Source organism: Epinephelus lanceolatus, chromosome 1 (assembly GCF_041903045.1).
Source record: "Epinephelus lanceolatus isolate andai-2023 chromosome 1, ASM4190304v1, whole genome shotgun sequence".
NCBI lineage: Eukaryota > Metazoa > Chordata > Actinopteri > Perciformes > Serranidae > Epinephelus > Epinephelus lanceolatus.
Genome location: NC_135734.1, coordinates 46881663 through 46909536, shown reverse-complemented (window position 1 = coordinate 46909536; position 27874 = coordinate 46881663). Strand labels below are relative to the sequence as shown.

General features: G+C 40.8%; 1 protein-coding gene and 5 non-coding genes across 6 annotated transcripts; 2 read left to right on the top strand and 4 right to left on the bottom strand.

Annotated features, from left to right (window-relative positions):
- Nucleotides 1–2056: 2056 nt before the first annotated feature.
- On the bottom strand, nucleotides 2057–23883 carry LOC117256558 (zgc:171566). The gene is made up of 9 exons (XM_033626041.2): nucleotides 23521–23883; nucleotides 20311–20425; nucleotides 17319–17369; nucleotides 16584–16668; nucleotides 16238–16376; nucleotides 13115–13221; nucleotides 9412–9502; nucleotides 7203–7340; nucleotides 2057–5878 (listed from the first exon to the last, which is right to left on the bottom strand). Exons 1-9 carry the CDS (start codon nucleotides 23627–23629, stop codon nucleotides 5757–5759), a joined length of 957 nt encoding a protein of 318 aa, XP_033481932.1. The 5' UTR covers nucleotides 23630–23883; the 3' UTR covers nucleotides 2057–5756.
- trnat-ugu (transfer RNA threonine (anticodon UGU)) lies at nucleotides 10791–10862 on the bottom strand. The gene has a single exon. It is a non-coding gene; the product is annotated as a tRNA-Thr (tRNA).
- trnat-ugu (transfer RNA threonine (anticodon UGU)) lies at nucleotides 12111–12182 on the bottom strand. Its single transcript has one exon. It is a non-coding gene; the product is annotated as a tRNA-Thr (tRNA).
- Nucleotides 12572–12643, bottom strand: trnat-cgu (transfer RNA threonine (anticodon CGU)). The gene has a single exon. It is a non-coding gene; the product is annotated as a tRNA-Thr (tRNA).
- LOC117257579 (U7 small nuclear RNA) lies at nucleotides 13635–13690 on the top strand. The gene has a single exon (XR_004501716.1). It is a non-coding gene; the product is annotated as a U7 small nuclear RNA (small nuclear RNA).
- LOC117257578 (U7 small nuclear RNA) lies at nucleotides 18243–18298 on the top strand. Its single transcript, XR_004501715.1, has one exon. It is a non-coding gene; the product is annotated as a U7 small nuclear RNA (small nuclear RNA).
- Nucleotides 23884–27874: the final 3991 nt, after the last annotated feature.

Here is a 27874-nt window from a genome sequence, read left to right as displayed (position 1 = left end):
TCTGTTGTCTAGACAAGTCCTTATATCTACAGTCACATATCTGAATGGCAAACAACAGCACACACACACATACACACTCATGAATACACACACTGCTTCTAAGGATCCATGACCAAGACTGTTATGTATAATGTATAAAACAGCGGTGACCAAAGAACAGTTTATGCCTGAATAAATATTTCATTCACCATCCATGTCTCGGGTAAGAAAAGAAAAGTTTCATCATTGCTTTTCCAGCTCAGCACAATGTAACAGTCCTTCCCAAGTCGCACATAATGGTATTTGAAGTGATGCATTCACTGCTCTTTGGTGGTGTAGGGAACTGTGCCACCGACAACACATCAATGTAATATCAAACCAGCACATTTTGTGGGATGTTTGTGCACATGAGAGATCATGTGGCATTAAATGGAATAAGTGGAATATGTATATCAGTTATGCAACAAATCATCAATGCTGAGATGTGAGTTTGAATCTGTAGCTCACCGGTGGGACTCAAAGTGTTTGAATATGGAATAAAAGGTTGTGCATATTGACAGAAATTTTAGAACATGTAGTAAAACCGGAGGATATTCATTTACAATGGGAATTTGGATATCTAGTCTGCACACACTGACAGCAGCCTCTGATGTCATTGCTTGGGACCATCTGCACACATTCAGTGGTCTTATGATGCCATCTAGTGGTCACTTGTGACAATTTTGCTTAAACCCTTTACACACGTGTGCCAAATCTAAACACATGAATAGGACATGTCCTCACTCCCAAATTGATGGACAGAACCTTTAACACAGACAAGACAAACAACTGCTTAATCCAATTTAAACATGTTCTCAGCCACCATGAGCAGCGGGCTCCTTCATGAACACAACATCTGTTTCAATGGAGAGATTTTTCTCTCTGTGTGTGTTGTGTTTGAGCTCTGGCTGATCTTTAGTGTTACACCCAATAACTGAATTCAACCCAAGGATGTTGTTTAATTTGCAAACTTTCACATGCAGTGGTTCTCAACTGGTCCAGATTTCTCCTTAGTCATTAGTTCAAGGTCCACACAGTTTAATACAGTCAGCATTATACTTGTGTTTGGCCATGTCGTTGAGCTAGTTTGCTGTCTCTGTCAAGTGGCTGTCCATTAGTCGCTCAATCTACAGCAGGAAATGCTGTACCTGCACCCACTTTTGGACCGTGACCCACCAGCTGGGAACCACTCTACTAGAGGACTTCGAAAATATGAAAATACTTTTAAAAAGACTAAAGTCTGTCACCCTCCCCTATCTAAAAACAATGTTAGTTTTTATACTGGGGATCTTACAGGGTCACTATTTGCAAAACTACAACTAGACTCCTTCTGAGATTATTTCCCATCCTGCTCCTGGTGGAAAATATTACACCAAACTCCCTTTAAGAAATACGACATTTTAAGAGTTCCTTACATGTCCACAAAAACACATAACTCCTTAAACACGACCCAACAGGCCTCAAATGTTGACAGTATTCTTCAATTCTGCATCAGTATTATAAAGAGACTGAACAAAATTACTATTTTGGATTTTGTTACAGTAATATTAAACATTTTTTATTTTCACACAAAAAGCACATTTTAATCTGTAACTCAAACTCTTCTGATATTTGTTTTTATGTCCAGTAACAACAATATATTTTGTGGATTTTTACAGTTTCAGTTTTCCTTTATTGTTCACGACAGTTTTACTTCCTGAGCTAAATAAAATATTTTCTGTGAAAATCATTGGATTATATGAAACATGCCTTTGACACAAAACTGAAAACAGAACCTTTTTCATAGTGGAGATACATGCTATTCACAGGACATTACTGATGTATAACAGCACTCCTTCAAGTATGGATTGGGCCTTTGGCATCTTTAAAACTGTTGGTGTTTGTAGCAGGATAAAGGCTACATGACAAACATGTTGTGTAATTGATTTCACACTTTACAGCATCACATGACCTGTTTATCAGTCAGTGAACGAGGCAGAGTTTGGGACTTACAATAAGAGGCACAAAGAAAAAACAAAGGATGCTGGATGCACTGAGGTTTACTTGACTTCCTTTATTGTCTGATCATCCGGCACATGGTTGAACAAACAAAACTTGTACAATCAATGTTTCCAAAGCCACCGAGCTGAGCTGCTAAATATAATAAAGAAGGTTCCAAAGTAGGATTTGGACACATAGTTTGTTTGTGGGGCTCATTATTTTTGGTTTATTAACAACACAAAAAAAAGAACTACTGGATTTCTGTTTATTGATTTATTTATTTATTCTTTTATGGCTGTATTTTTCACCGGCCGACTTCTCTTGAAGCAAGAAACATTATGTTTCAATGCGGGTCAGCAACATGGGTGAAAATCATTTAAACAAGATAGCTAAAATAAATAAATAAATAAATAAATAATCTTATTTGTATGGAAGCCCTGAGCGGCAAGGTGATTTTTTTTCTTTTGGACAATGTTGGCAAGTTTATCTCCTACATACAAGATATTATCTGCGAGGTAGAAGATAATGTTTTAGGCTTAATTAGGCTTAATTAGGATTAGGGCTATGACGGTGACATTGTAAATATGATAATATCACCTAAAATCTTGTTTGTAACGTGTTATATTACTTTGGTACTACTAAAACGGATATTACTGTCAGCCCATCACTGTCTGTACAGAATACAACTTTATTCTACTAGATTTATGACTTTACTCTCAAGATGCAGAAAAATTGGTCCACGCTTTTGTTACCTCAAGGCTGAATTACTGTAACTCTCTTTTATCAGGTAGCTCTAGTAAGTCCTTAAAAACTCTCCAGCTAATTCAAAATGCAGCAGCACGTGTACTAACAGGAACTAAGAAACGAGATCATATTTCTCCTGTTTTAGCTTCTCTGCACTGGCTCCCTGTAAAATCCAGAATTGAATTTAAAATCCTACTGTTAACTTATAAAGCTCTAAATGGTCAAGCTCCGTCATATCTTAGAGAGCTCATAGTGCCATATTATCCCACCAGAACACTGCGCTCTGAGAACGCAGGGTTACTCGTGGTCCCTAAAGTCTCCAAAAGTAGATCAGGAGTCAGAGCCTTCAGCTATCAGGCTCCTCTCCTGTGGAATCATCTTCCTGTTACTAGCTTATAGTTAGGGCTGGCTCAGGCTTGCCCTGTACCAGCCCCTAGTTAGGGTGACTTAGGCCTGTCTGCCGGGGGACCTCCTATAATACACCGGGCACCTTCTCTCCTTCTCTCTCTCTCTCTCTCTCTTTCTCTCTCTCTCTCATGTCCTATTACTGCATGTCACTAACTCGGCCATTCTGGATGTCACTAACTCGGCTTCTTCTCCGGAGCCTTTGTGCTCCACTGTCTCTCAGATTAACTCATATTGCAGCGGTGCCTGGACAGCGTGACGTGTGTGGTTGTGCTGCTGCCGTGGTCCTACCAGATGCCTCCTGCTGCTGCTGTTATCATTAGTCATTAGTCATACTTATACTGTTATTATACACATATGATTATTGTCACATCAACATCAACATATTGTACCACAGTAGCCAGAATTATAACTATAATATTATTACTTTCATTAATGTTGTTGTAAGCTACTGTCATTATCGTCTGTCTCTCTCTCTCTGTCTCTCTCTCTCTCTCTCTCTGTCTCATTGTGTCATACGGATTACTGTTAATTTATTATGCCGATCTGTTCTGTACGACATCTATTGCACGTCTGTCCGTCCTGGAAGAGGGATCCCTCCTCAGCTGCTCTTCCTGAGGTTTCTACCGTTTTTTCCCCGTTAAAGGGGTTTTTTGGGGAGTTTTTCCTTATCCACTGTGAGGGTCCTAAGGACAGAGGGATGTCGTATGCTGTAAAGCCCTGTGAGGCAAATTGTGATCTGTGATATTGGGCTTTATAAATAAAATTGATTGATTCATTGACTGACTGACTCATGTTTGTTTGCACTAACATTACACCATCACTATAAAACTGATTAACCCCCCACAGGCATTTCAAATACCAGCCAACAAGCCAGGTTTTCACCTTATCTCTCAGGGCTTCTGTCTAGATAAGACATCAGATATCTTTGTCAGATAAAAAAATAATAATAATAATAATGAGCCTTATCAGTTTGGTATACTAGTTTCAGATGAAGACTGATGACTGACTGATGAAGAAAATGACAAAATAGCTCGACACAGTCATGATGCCATGCAACACCATTAAACATTGAAGATTACATTTTAGACCAACTGACCCATATATTCCACCTTTCCCATGAAGAACATGAACATTGTTGGTGTCATGAAAAAACAGAGGTTTCCACCACCATTTGCATAAATGTCATTACTTTAGCCTCATAAAATTGAAAAGAAAAATAAATGTCCCAATGAAAAAACTAGATATGAAGCAAGATGCCTGCTAAGCTGCAGACCACTGTTAGACACAACAAACGAAACCAGTTGTGCTTTAGCGAGTCACTGCTGTGTTTCCAGCAGCTTTTTAGCCACCAAACATGGGTGTTTTGGAGCGAGCCATCACTGCGTTTCCAGCCAGGACTGTGCACCCAAAGCCACGTATTTAAACCAAAGTATAATCTTTTCCTAACCATAACCAAGTGGTTCTGGTGCCTAAACCAAACCACACATTAACCAGTGTTGTTGAAACTTACTGTCTTTCCAACCTCGTGCATTTTTAGGAGCTAAAGGAGGCTAATAATCCCTCCCAAGGAGGAAATGGGCAATTTGTAATTTGTAAAATTCTCTGCTCTGTTAGAAGGCAAGTTTTAGAAATTGGAGACGACTAACATTAGTACAGGTCTTTTTTTTTTAGTGGTATCTGCAGTTGCAGTTATTAATTGCATGATGAGATTCACCTACTTAGAATGTCTTATTTATGCAAGGTATTACATTTAATAAAACAAATAAAAATTGTGCCCAGCCTGGAGCCTGGAGCTAACCTATGGAAACTTGTCTAATCAAACAAAACCAACATGGCGTGATGTTTCCAGACATGAGTGATTCACTTTTATTGACATTAGGTGTAATTTAATAGTGGCAAACACAAGTAAAGGTATCCATGGGATAGACGTGCTGCAACAAAAGAGATACCCTCACAACTGGATATTTGGAATTTAGGTAATAATTTTTTTAACAATGTATTTATCATTGTTTTTATTCTTAGTTAAATTAGGTTTGTCATTATTGGGCCGACATAACTGCAGATAGAATACAGTCTGTTTAATTGTATTACTGTCCCTTTGTGGGTCGGTTAGACAGACATGTTAAAGGTTTACTGTGCATGTTTTGTTAAAGGTATTTGGCATTGAGGTCAAGTGTGTGTGTGTGTGTGTGTGTGTGTGTGTGAAGGCGTGTGTTAAAAGGGGGCATGGTAATGGGAGTGGCCTACTGCAAAAAGGCGCATAACTTCCTAATGGATTCAGACTTGCACAAGATTTTGTGGAAAGATCGGTTACGAGCCAAAGGGCGACTGCGTATGTGGTCGCAGCTATCGCACATTTGCACTTGTTATTTATCTGATATTAGACGAAACCAAACCTCATGATTTTTTAATATTTTGTTTTATTTTCATCTTCTATTATTTATCACTGCATTTCATCACTGTTCCGTTGGCTGCTTTTCATGTTACTGTCCAAACCACCTCAGCTAAACTGCTAATTACTGACTTGATGTTTGAGGCTACTGTAAGAGACGATACCATAAAGTTTAGTTTTAAACTCGGGCCAAGATCGTCTTCGGTAGAGTCCGTCAATCAAAGTAATAGTTCTGCACAAAGATGGCATGGGGGCCTCTGTAGATGGGAGAGAAGTTGTAGATGAGAGCTCGCTCCTCCTCCACAGGACTGGGGAAGTGGTGCTGGTTCCTCATGGCTGGAGGAGGGAGAGACAGGAAGTTGAAAAATAAGGGAGGGCGTAATAAAGTTTTATTCATACAGACCTGCAACTGAACTTTCCTTTAAAGCATACACACACTGGTTATTTGTTTGTCTTGTTTTATAATCATTCTAGATTAGCGATTATTTTTGAGGATGTATAAATCTTGTGCAACAAAACTGGCATTTATCATGTGTCATGTTGCTTTAATGCTGGTAATAGGCTGGTTATACGGAAAATGAAGTGACGCCTGCAAGCTAGTTCAGACAGTCAATTCAACTGCTCTGATTCAAACACACACATCATAAGTCACTCCCCCTATGTCATCTACAAAACACACCCTGCCAAATGGTGGTCTGTTTAAGCTGCAAAATCTTCTCTTTGCATCGGCCATGCTGCTGTTCGCTCTCTGAGCCCCACATCCACCGCAGCATCCACCTGCAGTCTCCTGCTCGGGGGGGGGGGATATTTAATCATCACTCTCCAATATCTCAAGTAAACACATCTGCAGGGAGCGGCCTGAATCTAGATGCCAAACTATGTTCTGCTGCTGAAATAAACATTTAAATGTGACTGAAATACATTCAACTTTTGCAGGATCACTCATCGCTGATGTGTGCATGTCACATAAATTCAGCTGCACCTGAACAATTCAGGTGTCACAGCAATTTCCATCAAATAGGCCACATCTGCTATAATTTGGTAACCCATGGCAAGAAATATCAATCAATTTATTTGATTTATTGTAAGCCCACATGGGCAAGAATTTCCTCAAAGTGCTCAGACAAGTGTAAATTCAATTCATTTACATTTACATGAGAACTAGGAAAACTCCATCTGCTGATAAAGATTATGTGCTAAGACTTAAATCTGTGGAACTGCTGCTGAGTTCATTGTTTTCAGGCTCGTCACAATATGTAACACATTTGGTGAAAATTGATGTAAAGTTGAATATCAGCTTTGGAAAAAATCATTAAATGATGGATAGTGTTTTTTCCCTCAGCGCTGGCATCTTGTTTCAATCGTTCTCATGTGGAGCGAGTGTGTGCTGTGCCCAGAGACCGCACACCTGAAGCCAGAACAATTACATGATTGTAATAGTAAACAGTTATTATTTTACATCAGGAGTTAAGAGCCAAAAAAGGTCTGATCCCTATTGGCTCATGGCCTAACGTTCCATTAAATTACAGTGAAACTGTTGACCTAGCCTTTTGGAAATATTCTGCTGAGAAACTGGGAAACAGACACACAAAAATGGACAAACAGTGCTGGAGACAACCTGACAGAGGTAATAAAAGCACACAGAGGAACCACATGTTACCTTCAGAGACAAAGAAGCTGGCAGTGTAGAAGCAGGCTCTTACAGCAGACGTGGAGTGAACCATGCCGGGCTTATCTATCCACTCAAAGGTGCTTTTCTCTGGATGCCACTGCACTGCATAAAACGGGTAGCGGTAGGCTGAGGAAAAAAGAGACACACTGTCAGCAGACAAAAAAGAAAACACTGTTTTGCCACCTCACAGGTACGGTCGCAAACGGCGTCTGTATGAACAGGACAGCCAGCAGGACAGGACCATGGGCAGGACAGGTGTGACATTTTGCCGATGTGTTATCCATGTAATCCACCACGGGTGATTTAAGAAGTAGCTATTAGCAGTCAGTAGCTAACTCAAAGAAGAAGAACATCAGCCGTAAATGTCTGCAAAAAACAGGAAAACAATGAAATTTGGGAGCTTCTAATGCTCCAAGCAGAAGACGAGATCAGCCATCATATAACAGAGATGGTAAATGATTGTTACCGTCTTGTTAATGAAAAATAAAATAAAATAAAATGCTGCTGATGCATATGTTATATGTCACACTAGAGGACGATGCTGGTGTTTCACATGTCACACCTGTCACACTTCTTTTGATGCCACTGTCTATAATCACACACAGGAGCGCAGTGATGCCGCCCTCATATGATTCTCTGTAAAAATATAAAGGTCGCATAAAAGTGAGACTTAGGACGCATTCACACTGGCGCTATTTAGTCCGCTTTAAACAAACCCTGGTCCGCTTCCACAGATGGTTTGGTTCATTTGGAGTGGTGTGAACGCTCATTCGAACTCTGGTGGGGACCAAATGAGTGAACCCTGGTCCCCTTGAAAACTGGGGGTCTCAGTTCACTTGCAAGTGGGAAATGCAAACAAACTATCCAGTGAACCAAAGAGAGGACGTGAATCACAGAGAGGAAGTGACGTAGAGCGCAGTGCATTTTGGGTAGGAAAAAACAAAGCCAACAGCGCGAACTGGGAGAAGCAGAGGTTGAAAAAGTAAAAGTTGTAAAATGTCTTGCGGGCAGACGTGGAGTAGTGAGAAGGTGCAGGCGCTTATTGATATATGGTCAGAGGACTATATATCGCAGTTGCTGTTCCGGCTTAAGGGGATGGATTTCTGTTTTCGGTCCTGGCCAATCAATGAGCCAGGTTTTCTTCTTCCTCATGCTTTTTTTCTTCCTGGTCAATGGTTGTTTCAGGCAATACCACCCCCAAACGAGCAGCTGTTGTAACTGCACAATGTCGTCCAGGCAGTTTGGTCCGCTTTAAAAAGTGCAGTGTGAAAGTGAACCAAACTAAATGAAGGTGTGAAATTTTTTGGCATTCACTGCCCAATCAAACCGAGTCCCTACTATCTATACTAGACTATCCTGGTGTGAATTAGGCTTGTGCTGGTTTGAAAATTTTCCAACCGGTTTGATTTAAAGCCAAACATCTAACCAAACTGATATATTGAATTATATACCTAATTTTACCACTAGGGGTCGCATTTGAGCTATTTTTCCCAATAAAAGCCTATTATCGGTGTAATGCGCTTCCAATCCACTAGGTGGCGATAATGCTGTATTAACTGCCAATACACACAAGGTTACACAAGAAGAAGAAGAAGCAGAAGGACACTTCTCTGCAGCAGCAGCAGACAGCTGAGCGGAGCTGCGGAGTAAACATACATAAACCTTATCAAGTTGTCATAATGCATGTTACAATGCAAGATAAGTTGAATACAGTCCCTTGACACACCGCTGATGTGAAAAGCTCCCCCTCCACCCCCACCTGGATTATCCGGTTGACGTGAATTAAACCGGGTGGAGCTCTTAAAATGGACCGAACCAGTTAAACCGGAAAGTGGCACAAGCCTAGTGTGAATGTGCCTTAAGCGCAATCTCTGTGTAAAAGAGCTATAGAAACTGATAAACATTCATGCTTATGGGCAATTTAAAGTAACCAGTTAACCTGACCTGCATGTCTTTGGACTGTGGGAGGAAGCCAGTGAACTCAGAGTAAACCCACGTTTACATCATGCAAACTCCACACATAAGGGCCCCAACCAGACGGCACGTCCGGACCTGGAACCATCTTAATGTGAAGTAAAAGCTCCAACCACTTCACCACCGTGCCACCTAACCTTTTGTGTTTATGACAAATGTATACTGAGCAACATGAATGACAAGGCACATGGCAGACTGCATAGAGGTCAGGGAGGTCTGGTACCTTCCATGGTGGAGATAAATTCTTTCTTCCCGTCGTTGTTAGTGGACAGGACCTTGTAAAACTTCTTCAGCTTGGCATTGCGGGAGTAGTTCTGTTGGTTCAAAGGCAGAGATTTTGTATTAGCAGAGTCGTATGCCCTAAAACTTCGTTCCTCCCTCTGCCCAGCACAGAAATAAAGAAACATTTAGGACTTGGGTCAAACTAACTGGTGATCTGATGCGATGGATGGTGTTAAAACATTTTTGAAATCCATAAACCTATAGCAAGAACATAAAATACAGCAGCTCTTTTATTTACAGTAAATGTGAAGATTTCAGGTTTTGAGCTGAAATGTTAAGCAAAAAATAAGAAGCTGCTGAAGGTCTTACACAAAGATACTCAACAGGAATCCTACTTGAGACATTAGCTGAGCCACATTATGTAAGAATTACAAGTAGTTTGACAAGTTTTGCTTGATGCCTGACCATCTGTGTTTGCAGCTGAGTGGTGTTGGTTGTGGTCTGTTACCAGTAAGTACATACACTGAGGGTGATTTCATTAATTAGTCTGGTTCCAGCCTCGCCAACCACAAAGTCCTGAAGTTGTAACTGGAATAAGAAACCAGTTACCCAACAAGCACCTTGTTGACATGGCACACACTCCTACTGACTGCAGAAATGTGAGATGTGATGGACAAATTACTTGTTACGTGGTTGTTCACTGTAGTCTTGCTGGACCGTGGCTGACACAGCAGCAAATGATTGGACATTTGTCTGTGAACACATCACTCTCTCCCCACACTGTATGGCTCATTTTGAGCAGCGAGTCATTTAGTAACCAGGCAGAGTCCGGCAGCTCTTTACGCTGCGCATTTAACTTTAATTTAAAATGTTGATTTCAGAGAGAAATAACCCCACCTTTCTGAAATCCCAAAGGAGATTGAAATAGCAAGTTCCAAATCTTATAAGGCATGGATGGGGTTGAACCCATTATCTTTGGTTTACAAAACCAATATCCTACCACTTGGCCACCACCCCTTCTCCAGCTTGACACAGGGCTTAATGAATTTGTTTAGTTCCACTCTCATCATGGATGACCTGCTTGAAAAGTACTCTACAAGTCAGACTATAATTATCATTATCACCGTTGTTACTAAGGCTTATTCAGCAAAAAAAAATGTGCCGCCATCAATTTCCTTGCAGAAGGACACTCAACAGGAGTCTGTCAACGAGTACACTAACTGGGTCACACTGTTTCTGATATCCCATTAAGGAGTGGGAACTGGGAAAAGAAACCAGTAACCCACCCAGCCATGTGTTAACATGTCATCATTCAAGAAACTCCAAATAGCACTTTGGACTACACTTCTGAGATTGAAACAGGAAGCATCAAAGCTTATCAGGCATGGATGGGGTTCAAACCCATGATCTTTGGTTTACAAGACCAACGCCTTACCGCTTGGCCACCACGCCATACTACTTCATCAGTCATCAACATGATTTTGGGTGATATGGATTACTTGAATGGGTGCAGCTGATGGATCTATTTTGGTCTTTTGGGAAGATAACACAATCTGCATATGTCCTGTGAATTTCCTAACTTTAGAAAGTACTTTGAGATTATTGTTTAAAAAGTGCTACACATAAGCTGCGTTTCTACCCAACACTTTTCAGTATTGTACCCTTAGACCCATACGTAACCCATAAGGAGTTCGAAATCTTATCGGGCATGGATGGGAGTTGAACCCACAATCTTTGGTTTACAAAATCAATGTCTTACCACTTGGTCACCAAGCCTTCTCCAGCTTGAGACAGGGCTTGTTGAAATTGTTTAGTTCCACTTTCATCATGGATGACCTGCTTGACAGGTACTCTATAAGTCAAACTATTGTTATCATTATTACTGAGGCTTATTCAGCAATTTCCTTGCAGAAGGACATTCAACAGGAGTCTTTCAATGACTACTTAACTGTGCCCCACTGTGTCTGATATCCCATTAAGGAGTTGTAACTGGGGAAAGAAACCAGTAACACACCCAGCCATGTGTTAACATGATACACATTCCTACTGACCACATTCATGCAAATGTGTAGCTCCTGAAGTCCATGCAACGCCACAGCTACAAAGCTACAGTTGGTGGCAGTAAGTAGTGATATCTTCAATAATTGCCTTGGGAATGGCGAGTTAAACTTCTAATCATTCAGCATAAATAGGCTCTCTTTATACTCTTTTAACTAGATGGCATGGATGAGAAATGAACCCATGATATTTGGTTTGCAAGAACGATTGCCCTGCTGCTTGGCTACAATGTCTCAACACTTGTGCAAACCTGGGTTTTCAAACTTAACACAGGGTTTGGGAATTTGTTTTCCTCTACCTTCGTCCTGGTATACCTGTGAAGAGGTCCATATAATGCCTTACAATATGCAGTAAGATTGTTTCCTACGGCACACACTTGTAACAGTTTCACAATTCCTACCTTCAACAGACATTTAACAAAGCGAAATAACGCTACATTTACAATGTTGGTGATAATACGACACACCTGCACCCAGCTAATCCTAATGACACACATGATGGCTGGGTGGCTGTGGGCTCCACATCAGTCCCTTAGAAATGCAGAATCCTCTTGGACTTCAAGAAACTCAAGCAAGTCCAGTCTACCATATAGCACTTTGGACTACACTTCTGAGATTGAAACAGGAAGCACCAAAGCTTATCAGGCATGGATGGGGTTCGAACCCATGATTTTTGGTTTACAAGACCAACGCCTTACCACTTGGCCACCACGCCATTCTGCCTCTAGTGACCTTCATCACGTTGTGTGATATAGATTACGTGAATGGGTGCAGCTCATGGATCTATTTTGGTCTTTGGGGAAGAGACACACACACAAATTTGAGCGAATTAACCCTACATTTCTGATGTTTGTGAAGATTCTCAGTCATCAAGGTCATGGTAATCCTAAGTGCTTTATCGTTAACAATACGATACACCTGTTCCAATTTAAATCTTAATGACACATAATGGCTGGGGGGCTCCACACCAGTTCCTTAGAAATGAAGAAGCCTCTTGGATGAGAGATCATTCAAGAAACTCAAGCAAGTCCTGTCTACCATATGGCACTTAAGACTCCATTTCTGAATCAAAGGATATTGAAACAAGAAGCACCAGAGCTCATCAGGCATGGATGGGGGTTGAACCCATGATCTTTGGTTTACGAGACCAACGCCTTACCACTTGGCCACCACGCCACACTGCGCCACATAACAGTAATCTAAACTTATTTGGGTGATATAGAAATAACTAATATATAACTTTAAAAAGCACTTTGTGTTTACTGTTTGAAAAGTGCTACATGTAAGCTGCGTTTCTACCCAACACTTTTCAGTACTGTACCTTTAGACCCGTACGTAGCCCATAAGGACTTGTACCTAAACCGTACATTGGTTTTGCATTTCCCCTGCAGACAGTTCTCTTGATGTAGGCATGGTTGTTAGCACATGGTAACAGCTGGGTTACTGCTCCATCCATCCCTCTGACTGTATTTTCTCTTTACCGATCTGCTATGTCATTTAGCTCCGTCTTATAGTATCCGATCAGTGTGCTAGGTACCTCAAAGAACGCTGACCCCGCTAACTTATGAAGTGAATCAGAACAATCACAAACAACAGATTTCCATCATGACAGGAGGTGATCGTGCTTTTCAGGAGTGCAGAAAATACCTGCAAAGACAGGCTCCATTTATGGAAGTTGGAAGTGATGTTTTCCTCAGTCAGAGACTGCAGCAGGTCGTTGGGAAAGTTGCGGAACATACGGCTGGACTGGGCCGCTGGAGCACGGACACAGATGTATGGCGAGGCAGGAGGTCACACAACAAAGAAGAGAGGAAATCACATTTAATTCTAAAATAAATTAGAAAAAGCATGTGTGATATAACATTACTATGGGAATCAGTCATTTAACAGCAGGATCAGAGGTAAGGGACAGCCACATTTGGTTAAATGATTACTTAAAACACTCCCTTAACGTAATATGTTAACACGTGTACTTTCTGTCGACAACTGCAGCTGGCCTAAAGACTTGGAAGAACTCAAAATACATTCTCATAATAGATAGGTGTGCTACTGAGAGCAGTTTTCTCTCTCATTTGCATGGGGTCCACCCTTATTTTACCGCACTGAGCACCATGAGAAAAACTGCTGTGGGTTGAATATGAATCCCAACATGAGTAACTGGGTAATCAGGAATTTGTGCTCTTTAGATTTTTTCCAGCAGGACTTCTGTAAAGGAAGTCCCACCTCTAGTGTCAAAAAGTAAACTAATATTATACAATGATGTTGTTGCGTTATTTAATAAAACCCTAGTAAAATTCAATGAAGCCAAAGCAATGGTTGAAGGGTTTAGCATTGCTTTCACAGTTTTGTAGTTCTTCAGAATGACAACATAAATGAATCTCAAAATAACAGGTAAGTAGAAACACAAAGATGTCCATTCTCATTTATATGTGAACCATCTGCTTGATATAACAGTGTCATATTGTATCACATCAAGCACCATATGTGACACTACTGTGAATATAAAAGAAGCAAGGAAGGATGGAGCAGATGAATGTGAGAAAGAAGCAGAGTGTGTTCTTCGCAAAGGCAAACATGCAGCATGGGAGGTCCAAAGAGAGTAAAGGAAGCAGAAATAATCAGAGCCAGTACAAAGAAAAACACAGGTGAGGCAGTAAGTAAGACACGATATGGCACTTGTGTAGGGATCAGATGAAGTTTTAGTTGATTTATGACAATGGTTATTAAAGCTCTGGTCTACGTTTAGAAAGATTGATCATTATTATTAACATCATTTAGATGGTGGTTGTGCTAGCTACACAATATGAAGAGCAAAAGAAACCAAAAAGATCCATTCTCTCTGGCGGCTGCAGGCCTGCAAAGAAATTGACCAATCACAGCCATCCGGTTCGCATGGGAGTTACTCCTTGCTCAAATTTGCACTCTCTCTCTCTTACCCTCCGTCCAGTCCCCTCGCTCCATTTTGACACTCCTCTGCTCCTCGTCCCGCCTTGTCCCAACCCCTCTCCGCATTTGAAAGTACGAGCAGTTTGTAAGGCCCTGAGCGATTCAGCTACACGAGTTTCGATATGGCAAATAAAGTGAGCGACAGCAGCAAGCGGCCTCTGCTTGCCCCACCGGCAAAGGCCGAAAGGAAGCGTAAGTCTGCCTCTGAAAAGGCAGAAACAAAGAGGAAATGCGACAAATTGAGGGCTCAAAGCAGAGTAAACATCGGGTCATCCTTTGACCGATGGAGAAAGCTCCGGCAAGATCTGGGCCTGACAAGTGATACAGCGATACTGATACAGCGGATGTTGTGACATAGATAACTGTATGCTGTATGTAACTGTTTGGTGCTATGCGGGAGGGCGTGTGTCGTTAGGAGGCTCTGAGGGGAGGGGGACACGAGCTCAGAGGGGAGGGATCATGGGGCACAGAGGGAGGGGTGTGTGTGGGGGGAGGAATGCTTTTTTCAAATCTCTCTCATCGTCTTTCTTAACGTAGACCATAGCTTTAAATGTACTGTTGGGACTGAAAGAAAATGGGAGAAAATTGAGATAGCCATCAATGCTGCAGAGAGATTTCTAGATGTTGTGTGTGTTTCTGGAGAAGAGAGAAGCTTTTAGGCTGTCTCAAGCAATCAGGAAATATGAAATTTAAAACAGAGTGGGAGCTGCATAGGAGGGGCTGACTATCATTACTATTATTATGATTTTATATGGTAAATGGAGACCTTCGATTAAATCCAACAGGTGGTGATAATTCAACCTTTTGGTTCGCAGCTGCCATTAAAACCCACAGAAAAAGAGGCCGAAGAAGAAAGATTAGGTTGATTTCTATGTACAATAACATATTAAGATTAGCGTTTAACACTATCAGCAACAAAAAACTTCTTACAGTTGATTTTGTGGAAGGTGTGTTCAAAATTAGTATTTAGTTATATGAAGCTACAAAGTACAAACATGTAAAAGGCTTTTGAGTGACTAGGCTCAATCGCAAGATAATGAACAGAGCCATCTAATTTGCATGGGATCCACCCATATGTCACACTGCACACCACGACCAGAGGAGGTGTGGATAATGAAGGGATCACAGTTTGACAAACAGAATGGTAGGGATTGTAGCTCTTTAGATATTTTCCAGAAGGATCTCTGTGTAAGAGATCCCACCTTTAATGTGAAAATTAAACGCCATATATTTGTGCCATCATGATGTAGCTTAATGCAGAGGATCAACAACACATTTTCAACCCACAACGTGTCCTCTGATAAAGGCAATGATCCAAATGCAGGCTGAAGGAAGGAAAACAAGTGATGGATAACCTTCTAGATCCTCAATAAATTCTGGATTCCTCATCTAAACTGTTACCATCCTGTTTATGTTATTGTGTTAATGTCACAGCCTGACTGTCATGCATGACTTGCCGTAATGCAATAAGCGCCACAAGATGGCAGTGGCTACATCTGAAGTACCCTATGGGAAACCTGCAAATGATTTTGCTTTTTGCGCTGTGTAATCAGTTGTAGGAACAGCTGCTCTTTGTTGAACTTTTCTAGTAGGATACTAATGAATGGAATCATCCCTTTTCTCCTGTGGGTATGTGTGCAACACGTCTTTACTTTTCCTAATAAACATGCCCTACAGAAAAACTGACTGTAGACATCCCGTGTGAAAAGAGAGACATGTTTGTCTTTATAATTTGAGGTTGCAAAAGACAAAGAATGAAGAACAGAGCAAGTAAGATAAGACAAGTAGGAAAAAAGAGCAGAGGACAGGGATGGGAAAGAATACCTGGTAAGAAAGTGAGAGGTAGAGCCACAGCCTTGGTATCAGTGAGGGTGAGCAGGTTTTTGTTTGCTGTGAGGACAGACAGCTGCTGGAAGCCCTGACAGGTCCCCCAGATAGGGAAGTAGTCCCCAGCATCGTTGGCCTGCAGAGGACAAGAGGGTGACGAATGAAAGGGTATAATACATAATATTATCCATATCAATCTCATGCACTTGCACACATTCAAACACCTGAGGCTAAATGTGGCTTTTGATTAAAAAAAGAAAGACTATATTATTTTTTTTAGTTTTATCCTGAGATGCCACTTCATCTTGGCAGTCAGTCAAACATGTCAAATATAATATTTTACCTTCAGAGCCAAGTTGTAGAAAATCCTGGCAGCTCGGCTGAACTGCGATGTTTGAAGATCTACATCTCCTCCCGGCAGCAACAACCTGAGGAGACACGTCTGTGTTTACATTGAGGCGCGGAAATCTTGTAGACAGGCTAATATTGCTTTTACACAGCATTTGCGTGTCGAAACATGACACAAAGAAAACTTTATTTCCATTTGCAGTATTATATTTGGCGGTATGGCTGTGTTCTGGGGCCTCTCTGCCTTTTCACGGGCCTACATGGGAAGCCTAAGGTGGAGAGAACACACCTCCCTGCCCTTCCATGTGCCTGCATGGAAAGCCTAAGGCAGGGAGAGCAGCAAAGACAAACAAATAATGTTGTAAAATGCAATAGTAAATGTCACCCTTTCAGCCTGATAACCTGTTTAACCACACAGCTAATTTACACTGTCCTAATATAACACCAATTAACACCAAATGAATTATTTATTTGCTCTGTCCTGTCTTGTGTGTAAGCTAACAATTGTCTCAGAAGTGGCCAGAACTACATTAGCCTGTTGACCTTTTAACTATGCCAAAACTTGTCTTAACCAAGAAGTAGTGTATTCATGGCTGATACAATGGAAACCTGTCGTGCAATGGAAGCCGAGAGCCAGGCAGAGAGTTGTAATTATTAGTCCGATCGCAGCAAATTACAGTCAGTGTAGTCATATGGAGAGCTGAGCAGTGGAGATAACAAGAGAACTCACCCATTTATTGCGTAGAATATGTTGGTATATTCTTCTTTTGTGCGGTTGATTCTGGTGACAAAAAAGGCACAAAGAGACATAAAATAAATAGTTAAACTCATTGACAATCAAACACATGAGATCACTCCAGATTAAAGCTACATAATGCATGGCAGCAATGAAAAATGAGCCCTGTCGCCAGAGGGTCGTGCAAAAAGAAGGAGGCATGTCAAATCAATTTTTGAGCACTGGGGAGGGACTTGTGTTTTTATTTTGGCTTAGGGGAGGGGCATACAAATTTAAATGCTTGTATTTTGTATTCATTTTACCAAATTGACGAAATGACACCATTTATCACAGCCAGAACCAGTAAAAACAGAAAACATCGTTGGATTTTCATATATTTTCAACGGCCCTTGAATACATTATGTGGAACGAAAAAAAAAGTTTAAAATAGTGCTATTTCATCAAAATCACTTTGTTCTACATGTTTCATTTTAAAATTTTGGACGACAAAAGTGAAAAGCAGGGCCTTAATCAACTCCAGGATACGTCTTCAGCTTTCAAAGTTCAAAGGGTAACATCAAATATCAAGGGAGGGTCATGTATTTTCCCCAAGTCACTCCAACGTAAGCACATCTTTACCAGAGTGTGGTTGTTACATAAAGAAACATAAAGTTTCAATGTTTCCGCTACATAATGATGTACAATGGTAATGTTTCTGTGGTTTGCAGAGACGTGCAGTGCCAATATTTATTGTGGTAATTGAAGTTAACGAAAACTTTCACTGTCATACTGGAACAAAACTTTACAATTCAAGTGAGCTACTGATGTCATGATACCGTCTCATTTGCACAGGCTCCTCCCACATGAAAACACTTTGGGCACCATGACTGATACTGCTGTGAGTCACATGTTGATCACAATTTGACAGAATATATCACTTGGAACAAAAGCTCTTTTGTATTTTTCAAGCAGGATTTCTTTAATAGAAATCCCATCAAAATGTGTGAAAATAAAATTCCTTTTGCAGATTTTCAAACTATTAAAAAGCTGAGCATTAGCATACATTACTGATGTCATAGTGGTGGGTTGACTAACAGTATCTTATGCATGTATGTGAGTTATTAAGGAAAGTGTAGCTCTGATATGTAAGTACACATGAGTACTGTCTGTATATTTTTAAGGGACAACGGGACTGGAGCACACTAAGTCTATTCAAGCAAACCGACCAGCTTTTCCACACTACTATATCTTCAGTGGTTGTGACTCAGGGGGGAGCAGAGGCCTATACTACGAACCCTAACATTGGCCATTTGGATAACCAACACCACGAGGCTGGTTATCAACTAGCTCAGTCAACTCTGGGGTTTTTTCTATCCAGCCAGTGCATTCATGTGAAAGAGGCGGGGTTGTTAATTACTAGCGGCCTCATCAAAACCATGAATTAAGTAGCCTATGTTATATTATAGGGCAGATGAAACAGTTATAAAAATTATCTGCAAGAATGCTTTGCTTTATCACAGTGAAATGTAAATGTTAGCATGTAATTTTACAGCTGAGAAGACTAGAAAAAAATTCCAAATATTAAAAGAGAGAAAGAGTATGTTCTGCTATATAGCTGAGTTGAATGATTAAGAAACTGATCTGAACATGGCACAAATAAACACTTAAAAGTAATGCCAGACTGTTTCTGTAAAAATTTGTTAAACTAATGTCTGATGAGGTCTATCTGACCAAAATGTTGCATTTATAATCACAAGAGCTAATTAGCAGTGTGTGGATGTCTTTATCTTTTTATTTCCGAATGTCATCACATATGTGTTTCACATCATTCTGAGCTGCTGTGATGAATCAGAGTGAAAAATCAGCCACGCTATCCTCTTATGTTGCCCCAGGATAGAGTTGCAATGTATGAGGTTCTCACAGTATGTAGGTATCATGGTATCAAAATATCACTGTATCATGGTATTACAGAATTTATATTATCATCAATCAAAGTGACCCTTAAAAGGATCAAATGGAAGAGTTGTTTATGGTGGAACAAATGTTTAATTACTATAATTGAAACTAGAAACCATTTTGTTTCAAGTTGCTGGGATGAGGGGGGCAAGTTTTCAACAATATTGGACTGCCAAACAGCCTTAACTGTAGGGGTTTAAAGTTTAAAGCATTAGCAGAAGAGGCACGTACTTTGTTATTAACGAGATCCCTTTTATGAGAGTTACAAAAGCCTATATCCTGATTTCACTACCTTTTAAACTCTGTGATCCTCATCTAACACACAGCGGTATCACTCATGGGGTTGTGGTATCACACGTGCCTTAACTGAAAACAGCTGCCTGCTGTGGCTTAAACTGAGGTATTGAAACTGAAAGTAAAGATATTTCTACTTTATCACTGAGAACTCACCTGCTAAGTAATCTGAACCTTTACATTCTTGCTGAGAGCCACATGGATTGTTGTTGTCATGTTTTGTTAGGGCAAATGGCCCATCAAAAGGAGACAGAAAGGGGAATCTATGGGTTGAATCACATCAGAATGCAGCTGTTTTTTTTGAGTGTAGAAACCAGCCAGAATAAAACTGAAGTGGCCTTATACTGTGGCTTTTATTGTGAAGCAACCACAGGAAATGCAATGTATTGTGTCACTGTGGGTCGACTGTCTGCAATCAGTCAAAAACACATCTACAAAACAAAAGTTTTTGCTGTAGTATTAAATCGCAGTTGCCACAGTGATCACGGGTGTTGCCCTGGCTTCACTTGGAGCAGGTCTGTTGGAGCCTGGGTGCTTGGGCAAATAATGAAGCTGCAATGTACAATGAACAACAGTCTGCTGCATGCACTGTACTTAAAGGGAACTTAAAGACAACACAGGACATAAATAAGAAATGCACAATATACAGAGAGGTGAGGTGGGGTCAATATGCAACAGCAAAATACAGGTTAATCCAATGTGGCTCCTACATCTGATACATACAGTATGAGAGAGATGTTATATCTGACTGGTGTACCTGATGGGAACAACTCTCGCCCCGGCTCCCTCCAAGTATTTGACATAGGAGGCAGGGATGTAGGAGGAGCCACGAGCAAACCGGTCTCCGGGAAGATTTTCCTGCGCCAACACACCTAAGGAGGACAAAAGACAAATAATATAACACAGATGCATTGAAAATTTGAAATCCGAACCACACAGGAAAGACTAAGAAGCAACAAAGAGATGTCCACACTGATGCACTCTTGAAGAGATCAAATCTCTTACAGGTACTGACTTGTTAATTCAGGAGACGTGTGCGTCTCTCTTCATGTTTCCTTTCATTTTTTTCCCCAAAGGTCACCGGAACATCGGATCATAATTCACACGTATCACGAAACAGCACAAACTCTACCAGCCAGATGTATGTACTAAATATAGTTTAAAAAATTCCATCAGGTCCATCAGGTGTTTTCATCCACAGCCTGTTGTTTTACCTGCAGCCACCACAGACTATAAATAATGGACGTAGCTACCGTGATGTCACCTATTGGTTTGGGGACTTCCATTTTAAAGTTTAGGGTTTGGCATTTTGTCCATCACCATATTGTTTTTTGGAGCCAGAGGTGGGCGAGAGGGTGGCGCTGTGGAGGAGCAAGGGGTGGATCTGACTCACAGACTGTGGGGGCACCTCACAGACAGCCTGTCACTCAAGCAGCCCAGCCCTAAATATGCATAACTTTGGGCCTTAATCAAATGTTAACAGGTGAGTTATACAACTAATTAATGCTTATATTAGCTACAGAGACCAAAACTGTTGTGCCAGGATATAAACATGTTTATTTCTGCTGTAAAGTTGGGCATTTTATCATGGGGTTCTGTGGGGATTTAATTTGTTCTGGTGCCAGCCCAAGTAGCCGTTTGATAAACTACAGTTTTTGGCACCTCAGTGTTGGCTTCATGTCTCAGCCTCGGAGGGGGCAGCTTGGCAGCCACCAAAACAACGGGGTGTCCCATGCTGAGAGTGAAAGTTCTACCAGAGCACGGCAGATGAGAACTGTTAGATATGAAGTGCTGGACCTAAAATTCATGCATCCAGTATAATATACAACACAATACCTGAGTTTTAGTTTGAAGCAGAATCAGAATTCGTGTACACACGCATAGGTGTCAGTGTATATATGACATATGTGTATATAACTGCTGGACAACTCTGACAGCAAGAAGTAAAAACAAAATCCACCATCAATTACGACCATATAACTCGAGCCCCTACACAAATTAGGTGACACAGGAATATGTAAGATGTATGATTTTGATTAACTGTACAGCCCCTGTTTAAGTGTTTGATGTTGTCCTTACACTTACAGCCATGCAAGAACTTCACCCAAACAAAATGCATCATAAAACTGAAACTATCTAATGTTTTATAGGTAAACAGAAATACACACTCCTGAAGCTATGTTAATCATAAACATTTACAAACTTCCAAAACAGATTAACAGAAACTCTTAGGATGTATAGGATATCTCTTCTTTTTCTTTTGTAACACTCTGCTGTGAAACAAACAGGCCACCTGAATGTAGGGACAAACTCAACCCTTTGTATGTCAACACACTTCCTACTGTACTCAAAACCACAGATCATGAGTCATGGCCATGGTATACAAAAGTTTCAGAGTTCTGACCACAGTGACAGCTGCAGGTTTGCTCAAGACAACATGTTGTCCTGGCAAAGTTTTCTCATCTCAACGCTGAAGTTATGTTATTTCTTTTACTTCTATACCTCAAAAATAAGGTTCAGAGTGTTGCAGCCTCTGCAGAAACTTAACTGGGGCCCCTTTTTACACAGACATCGTGCTATGGGGCCGCTGTTAAGTCCATTCTTCTCACCACCTTTTCATTTTTACACAGAACCAGACAACGACAGCATCATTCCACTCGTGTGTGTGATTTTAGATCACATCGTGGAATCAGAGGAGGAGGTGGGACAGACATGACATGTAACACAACAGCATCAGTCTTGAGTGTGATATATGCATGTCAGCAGCGCTTCATAAACAATAACAAAGGCATAACATGGCAATAACGTCTCTGTTACTATGGCGGCTGATCTCTTCCTCTGCTCAGAGGGTAAGGAGCCCCTGGACCTCACTGGATTCCCAATGTGCAGTCACTTTTGGGCTGCTGTTCTTCTTCAAGTTAGCTGCTAACTGCTATCAGCTAAAATGTGTATGCAATATTTAACTACAGATGTTATCAAGCACAAATAAACAAGTTTCGACCATAAAATTTGATCAAGTTTAGTCTCTTGTCCACTTTTGTGTCGGGATCGGCTGCAGACTAAGCTCATCAGAATGAAGTGTAAAGTACAGGAAACTCAAAATGTAATGTCCTCATATGAGGATGCAGGGTCTCAGGAGGATAATAATGGCAATTTGTTATGTTTAGTTATGTTTAATTATGATACATTTGCTAACAATTATTTCAGACCTCAGTGCGTAATTATTGGCTTTACATATTTTGTCAATATATTAATAAAACATATAAAGAAACATACGTACTGCCTGGAGTTAAAGGTAAATTAAGTGTTGGGTATTACAGTCTGTGATTATACATGTTGGCTGTGTAAAAGCTGATACACCCTGAGAACATTTGCACATAATTATTATGAGGCAAAGGCGATGGAAAGACAAATAAAGCATAACTTTCTCCCCTGCAGCCTTCCATCCATCATCATCATCATCATCATCCATTCATCTCTTTTTCTGCACCCCTCTGGCTCCAATCATCACAAGAAAAAGTACTTCAGATGTGGTAATTACTTTGAATATTCTGAAATTTACACATTATTTTTGGCAGTTTTTGAAACACAGCCTTGAAAATTCAGATGAGGACGAGTGGTTTTTAATAACTAGGATATTAACCAATGATAGATATTAAGAGTGGTTTTGATCCAACTGACTGATTACATTCCAGTGGAGTATCTCTGAATCTGCAGCACACAGGCTACATATACAGCCTGCACACAAGAGAAGCACCTCCAGAAGAGACACATAATTGAATGCTGGTATTTCTATATGATGATATTACAGTATACAGAGACTCCCTGTGTCTCTGTCAGCACACACACATACACACACACCTCTCTCGAACATTCTCGATTAGAATTACATAAGAGCTAATCCGACAGCCGGTCTCTGCACGGACAGGGACCGACACAAACAGCCTCTGAGGCGGCTGAATCTTACCGATGACCGGCCGGTGGTTGAGCTGCTGGATCTTCGCCGCCGCGCACAGCCGCTGCCCGCAGAGACAGGCGGTCAGCACCGCGAGCACCGCTGCAGTCTGCCGACACATCCAAGACACCGGGCAGTGTTTCAGTAACTGAACTGCTGGAGATGTGGGATGGAGGATGGGGCTGCAGGTTCAGCAGGAAACGATACAATACCGGTGCTGGTTTCTGTCTATAAAAATAATAATATGCAGATACAATAAAGATCTGAAGGAAGAAGAAGGCACAAATAATGGTCAGGGTGAGGATGCTGAGTGTGGCTGAGGCTGTATGATCTAAGTGTGAGCCTCTGCTCGCTAAAGAGGAGCATCAAGTCAGTCACGTGTGGAACTCCCCTCCATAGACCCACGTCACCTAGAGAAGCCTCCTCCTGCTCTCTCCTCATAGAGACAGATCACACAGATCAGACACATGTCCCATCAACACTTCCGGTGCCTTCAGCTCAGGTACTATTATTCAGCTCAGGTATAATGCTTCAGCTCCATAGTTAGATCAGCTACAGTGGACAGCCTGCTCTACATGCAGTGGGAATTTAATGCACGGGCTTTGCTTGGCTGAAGCCTGGGGCCTGCTACAAAACCAGTTCAACATGTCCATGATATATTTTGGTTATCTGGCTCTCTGAAAGACCTCCTGAGGCGCTGTGTTCTCATTTGAGGACATCGCATTTTGGGCTTACTGCACCTTATACTTTATCCTGCTTAACTTAGACCTGTTGTCCTCATTCATGGACACTTTTTTGTGCCATCTAGTGGTAGCAAATCCACAATACCCTAATCCATGTAAAAACAAGATGGCAGCCATCTCTGCCATGTCAGTCTGCAGCCGACCCCGACACAAAAGTGGACAAGGAACAAAACCCGATTAAAGGATTTAGTGTGGTGTAGTGTAGTTTGATATGCCCTACGAACTTTACAAACTTCAGAAATGATAGCAAGCTGAGACGCTTTTAATTAGAAAGTATTAAGACATTGGGACTTAATTACCATTAACAATGTTCAGTTTTTCATACTAATCAGGTCCTACTGATCCCAAATAGCTAGGAGAAATTAAAAATGCATGCCAAACACAAGTTCAGGTCTCAGGAGGATATTCAGTACTACAAAGCTGGTTATCAACTGGCTCAGTCATCTCTGGGTTTCCTCTCCAGCCAAGAGCACGTTCATGTGAAAGAGGCGGGGCTGTTAATTAGGAGCCACATCATCAGAACCATGAATCGAAGCGCTTACTTCATGTGATATGAGATGAAACGGTAGTAGAAACTTTCTACAGGAATATTATGTTCAAAGCACAGCACCTTATCATGTAATGGCAACCTGTAGATATTCCAGACTATTTCTACATATCAAGAGATCCAATACCTGACATAGATTTAGGATATCACCGTAAGAAATAAGTAGTAGTGAGTGTTTTGCTATTTAGTTGGAATATGAAGGACCTACTCTGACCATATCACATAAAACACTTAAAAGTAACGCCAGGCTGTTTCTGCTACATACTGTAACTAAAGAGTGAAATTTGCCTAGTTAATGTCTGATGAGGTCTATCTGACTGAAATGTTGCGAGAACGAGAACTGACTGACACTGTGTGGGTTATTTTAGTAAGAGAACACTGTGATAAATTCATCTGCAGAGAAGACAAGAAATAGCCCTGAACAATACCAAACTTTATTAACATGGAATTAATGATGATCAGACTAATAATAATAATTCATTAATTTATTAAAGGCCTTGAAAAGAACATGATATGTTGGATACATGTTTGGGTCATTCAAACAGCACCTTTTGTGTGACTGCGTGCAAGACAGAGAGCAGGTAATAACTGTAATGTTGCAGCTGGTAAAGGTGGAGCTCATTTTAAATACTTTATTTACTGCTGGGTAGTTTAATTTGTAATTATGCATCATGATTTACTACTTGGTTGTATTTTTATATTACTAATCTAAGTTTTCAAAGTAACTAAAGCAGACAAATAAATGTAGTGGAGTAAAAAGTACAATGATTCCCTTTGGGATAGGTGCATCAAATGTAAGTACTCAAGTACACATACCTCAAAATTCTCTTCAATCTAATGATAGTAGTTGCAAAGTATTCTGTTTCTAATCAGTACTAATTACTAACAGCTGCTAATATGTTTAACATGATTGCACATGATCACAGGATTTATTTCCCTTGAAAGCCCTCAGATCAGTACAGAGCTCGGTAAATTAGCTATATGGTTTTCTCGCCCCACGTAAATGGAACAAGTTGCAAGAAGTATTGAAATTGGACAGGTAGGTATCGGTGAATCATTTCAAGTATATGCTGGATGATATGGTTGTTTTACAGTGTTGCTGCTTTGGTTAATTGACACACATGATTTTATACATATTACTGTTTTTATTGTTGTTGTTATGTATCTGTCCTTTATGGCAGACTCCATTTTTAATTATTTAACTTTTTTGTCTTTTTACTGTTTTTATTGCTGTTTATAATTCTTGATAGACATTGCTGCTACTTATTTTTTTTTATGGACTTTTTTTTATCACTTTATTGCAATTATGTATTTGTATCCGTCTAGCCCATTGAATGTGAACTCAGTTCATTGCCGTTTTCCCTGAATAAACAATGGTTGATGAACATCACAATTAATAATTAACGTTGAAAAATAAACTTTATAAAACGTTTTAACGGTAAAATGCGATGCTAGAGTGCATAAAAAGCATCCAAATGAGTAAATAAATAAAAATAAATAAATAGATAAATGAATGAATGAATGAATGAATCAATTAATTAAGAAAACTCCTGCTTCATGGTTCAGACCTCTGATATCCTGAAAATATAATGCTATTATAATGAAGTGATATTTACTGGGCGAGGGCGGGGCAAGGTCATGAATCGCGCGTATTGATTGGCCAGTTTGTTGCCAGGTGATATCTCTTGACTCTGATTGGTCAGTTTGTGTTGGACCGTTAGGAGCTCGGGCGACCTCTTGACCGATTGTAAAAACATACAAACAAACATGGCGGGATAACGGAGTTTTGTGAGGGGTGGTGAAACGGAAAGGGGTCCCAAAAAATACAAATAGGAGTTACTTTAAAATAATACCAATGTTAACAGGATTTTTTTTTAGAAAGTCTCAGAGTGTCGAAGCGCGAGGTGTAAGTGGTCAGACTCGGCTAACGGTACCGGAAAACTGCTAGCTAGCTGCTGTTAGCTCTACTGTTGGTGCAAGAGTGGCGTTAGCTAAGAGGCAGACCCGTAGAGCTTTATATTGGAAAATGCCAGCTGTGAAGAAGAGCAAATAGCGTCTCCATCAGACCCCGACTCTGACTTGGAAACAGCCGAACAAGTGCGTCACCAGCGGGGTCACCTGCTGCTCAAGACACCGAGGGACAGCGCACCGCCCCCCGCATCAGCAAACTGAGGAGACCGCCGAAGTTGACACTGAGAGTAACGTTTCACCAGGTGATCCATAATGACACTGATACATCTGGGAGATGCCACTGCTTATAGAGACAAAGTGTACCTGGGGACCTGTCCATGTCAAACACAGCACTAGGAGACACTAAGTCATCTGACGCTATTGTCCACTGAGGGTGACTTTCTTCGCGAACTGGACTCCAGAGAGGTTAAGCGGGATTTTGCTGCAAAGAAAACCAGGTGCAGACACTTGTACAGGTAAGTCAGTGACTGACAGCTTACAGTGCCTCTGATGTGGTGTGGTGTAGGCCCACCAATAGTGTTTGCAGTGGTGCAGAAATGTTCTGATTGTGTTTGTAACTCAGCTGCATGGCACAATGCTGGAGAGAGATGTTTAGTGTTTGAAAGATGTGATGTATTTTGGAGTGACTTCATGTTCTGTTCATGGTTGTTGTGGTGAGGTTTGGTGTAGCAGTATCACTATGTGCTGAGGCGGTGTGTTGGTAGATATGTGGCTGATGGGCTCAGGGGATATAAGCAAGATAGTTGTAGTAAATGCCTTCTTCCCACCAAAATAAAAACAAGAATAGCTATGGTTGTTTTGCAGCAAAAGGAACATCTAACACAGGGGTTTCAGATGGGCTGGACCAATAAAACCATGGCACAATAACCTATAAGTACCATCACCTCCAATATGTTCCCCTTTTTTGTGTAAAGAATTACAGGCACACTCTGTATGTAATCCTCATTTTACAAAACAGATGAACAGCCTGAGATGTCTTAAGAAAAGTTCAGTCAGTCTACTTCTCACTGTCAGTACATGTGCATTTATCCACACATTTCCAGGCACAGATTATTTTGAGCTGAAGCTGCTGACAATATTTTGCACAATGTTCAATATCTTTAAA

Coding starts and splice junctions, on each gene's coding strand:
- LOC117256558 (XM_033626041.2), bottom strand. CDS start 23,629: ATGTGTCGGCAGACTGCAGCGGTGCTCGCGGTGCTGACCGCCTGTCTC. Junction 17,370..20,310: donor GCGAGAGTTGTTCCCATCAG/GTACACCAGTCA, acceptor TTTTGTCACCAG/AATCAACCGCACAAAAGAAG. Junction 5,879..7,202: donor CAGCTTCTTTGTCTCTGAAG/GTAACATGTGGT, acceptor TCCCTCCTCCAG/CCATGAGGAACCAGCACCAC.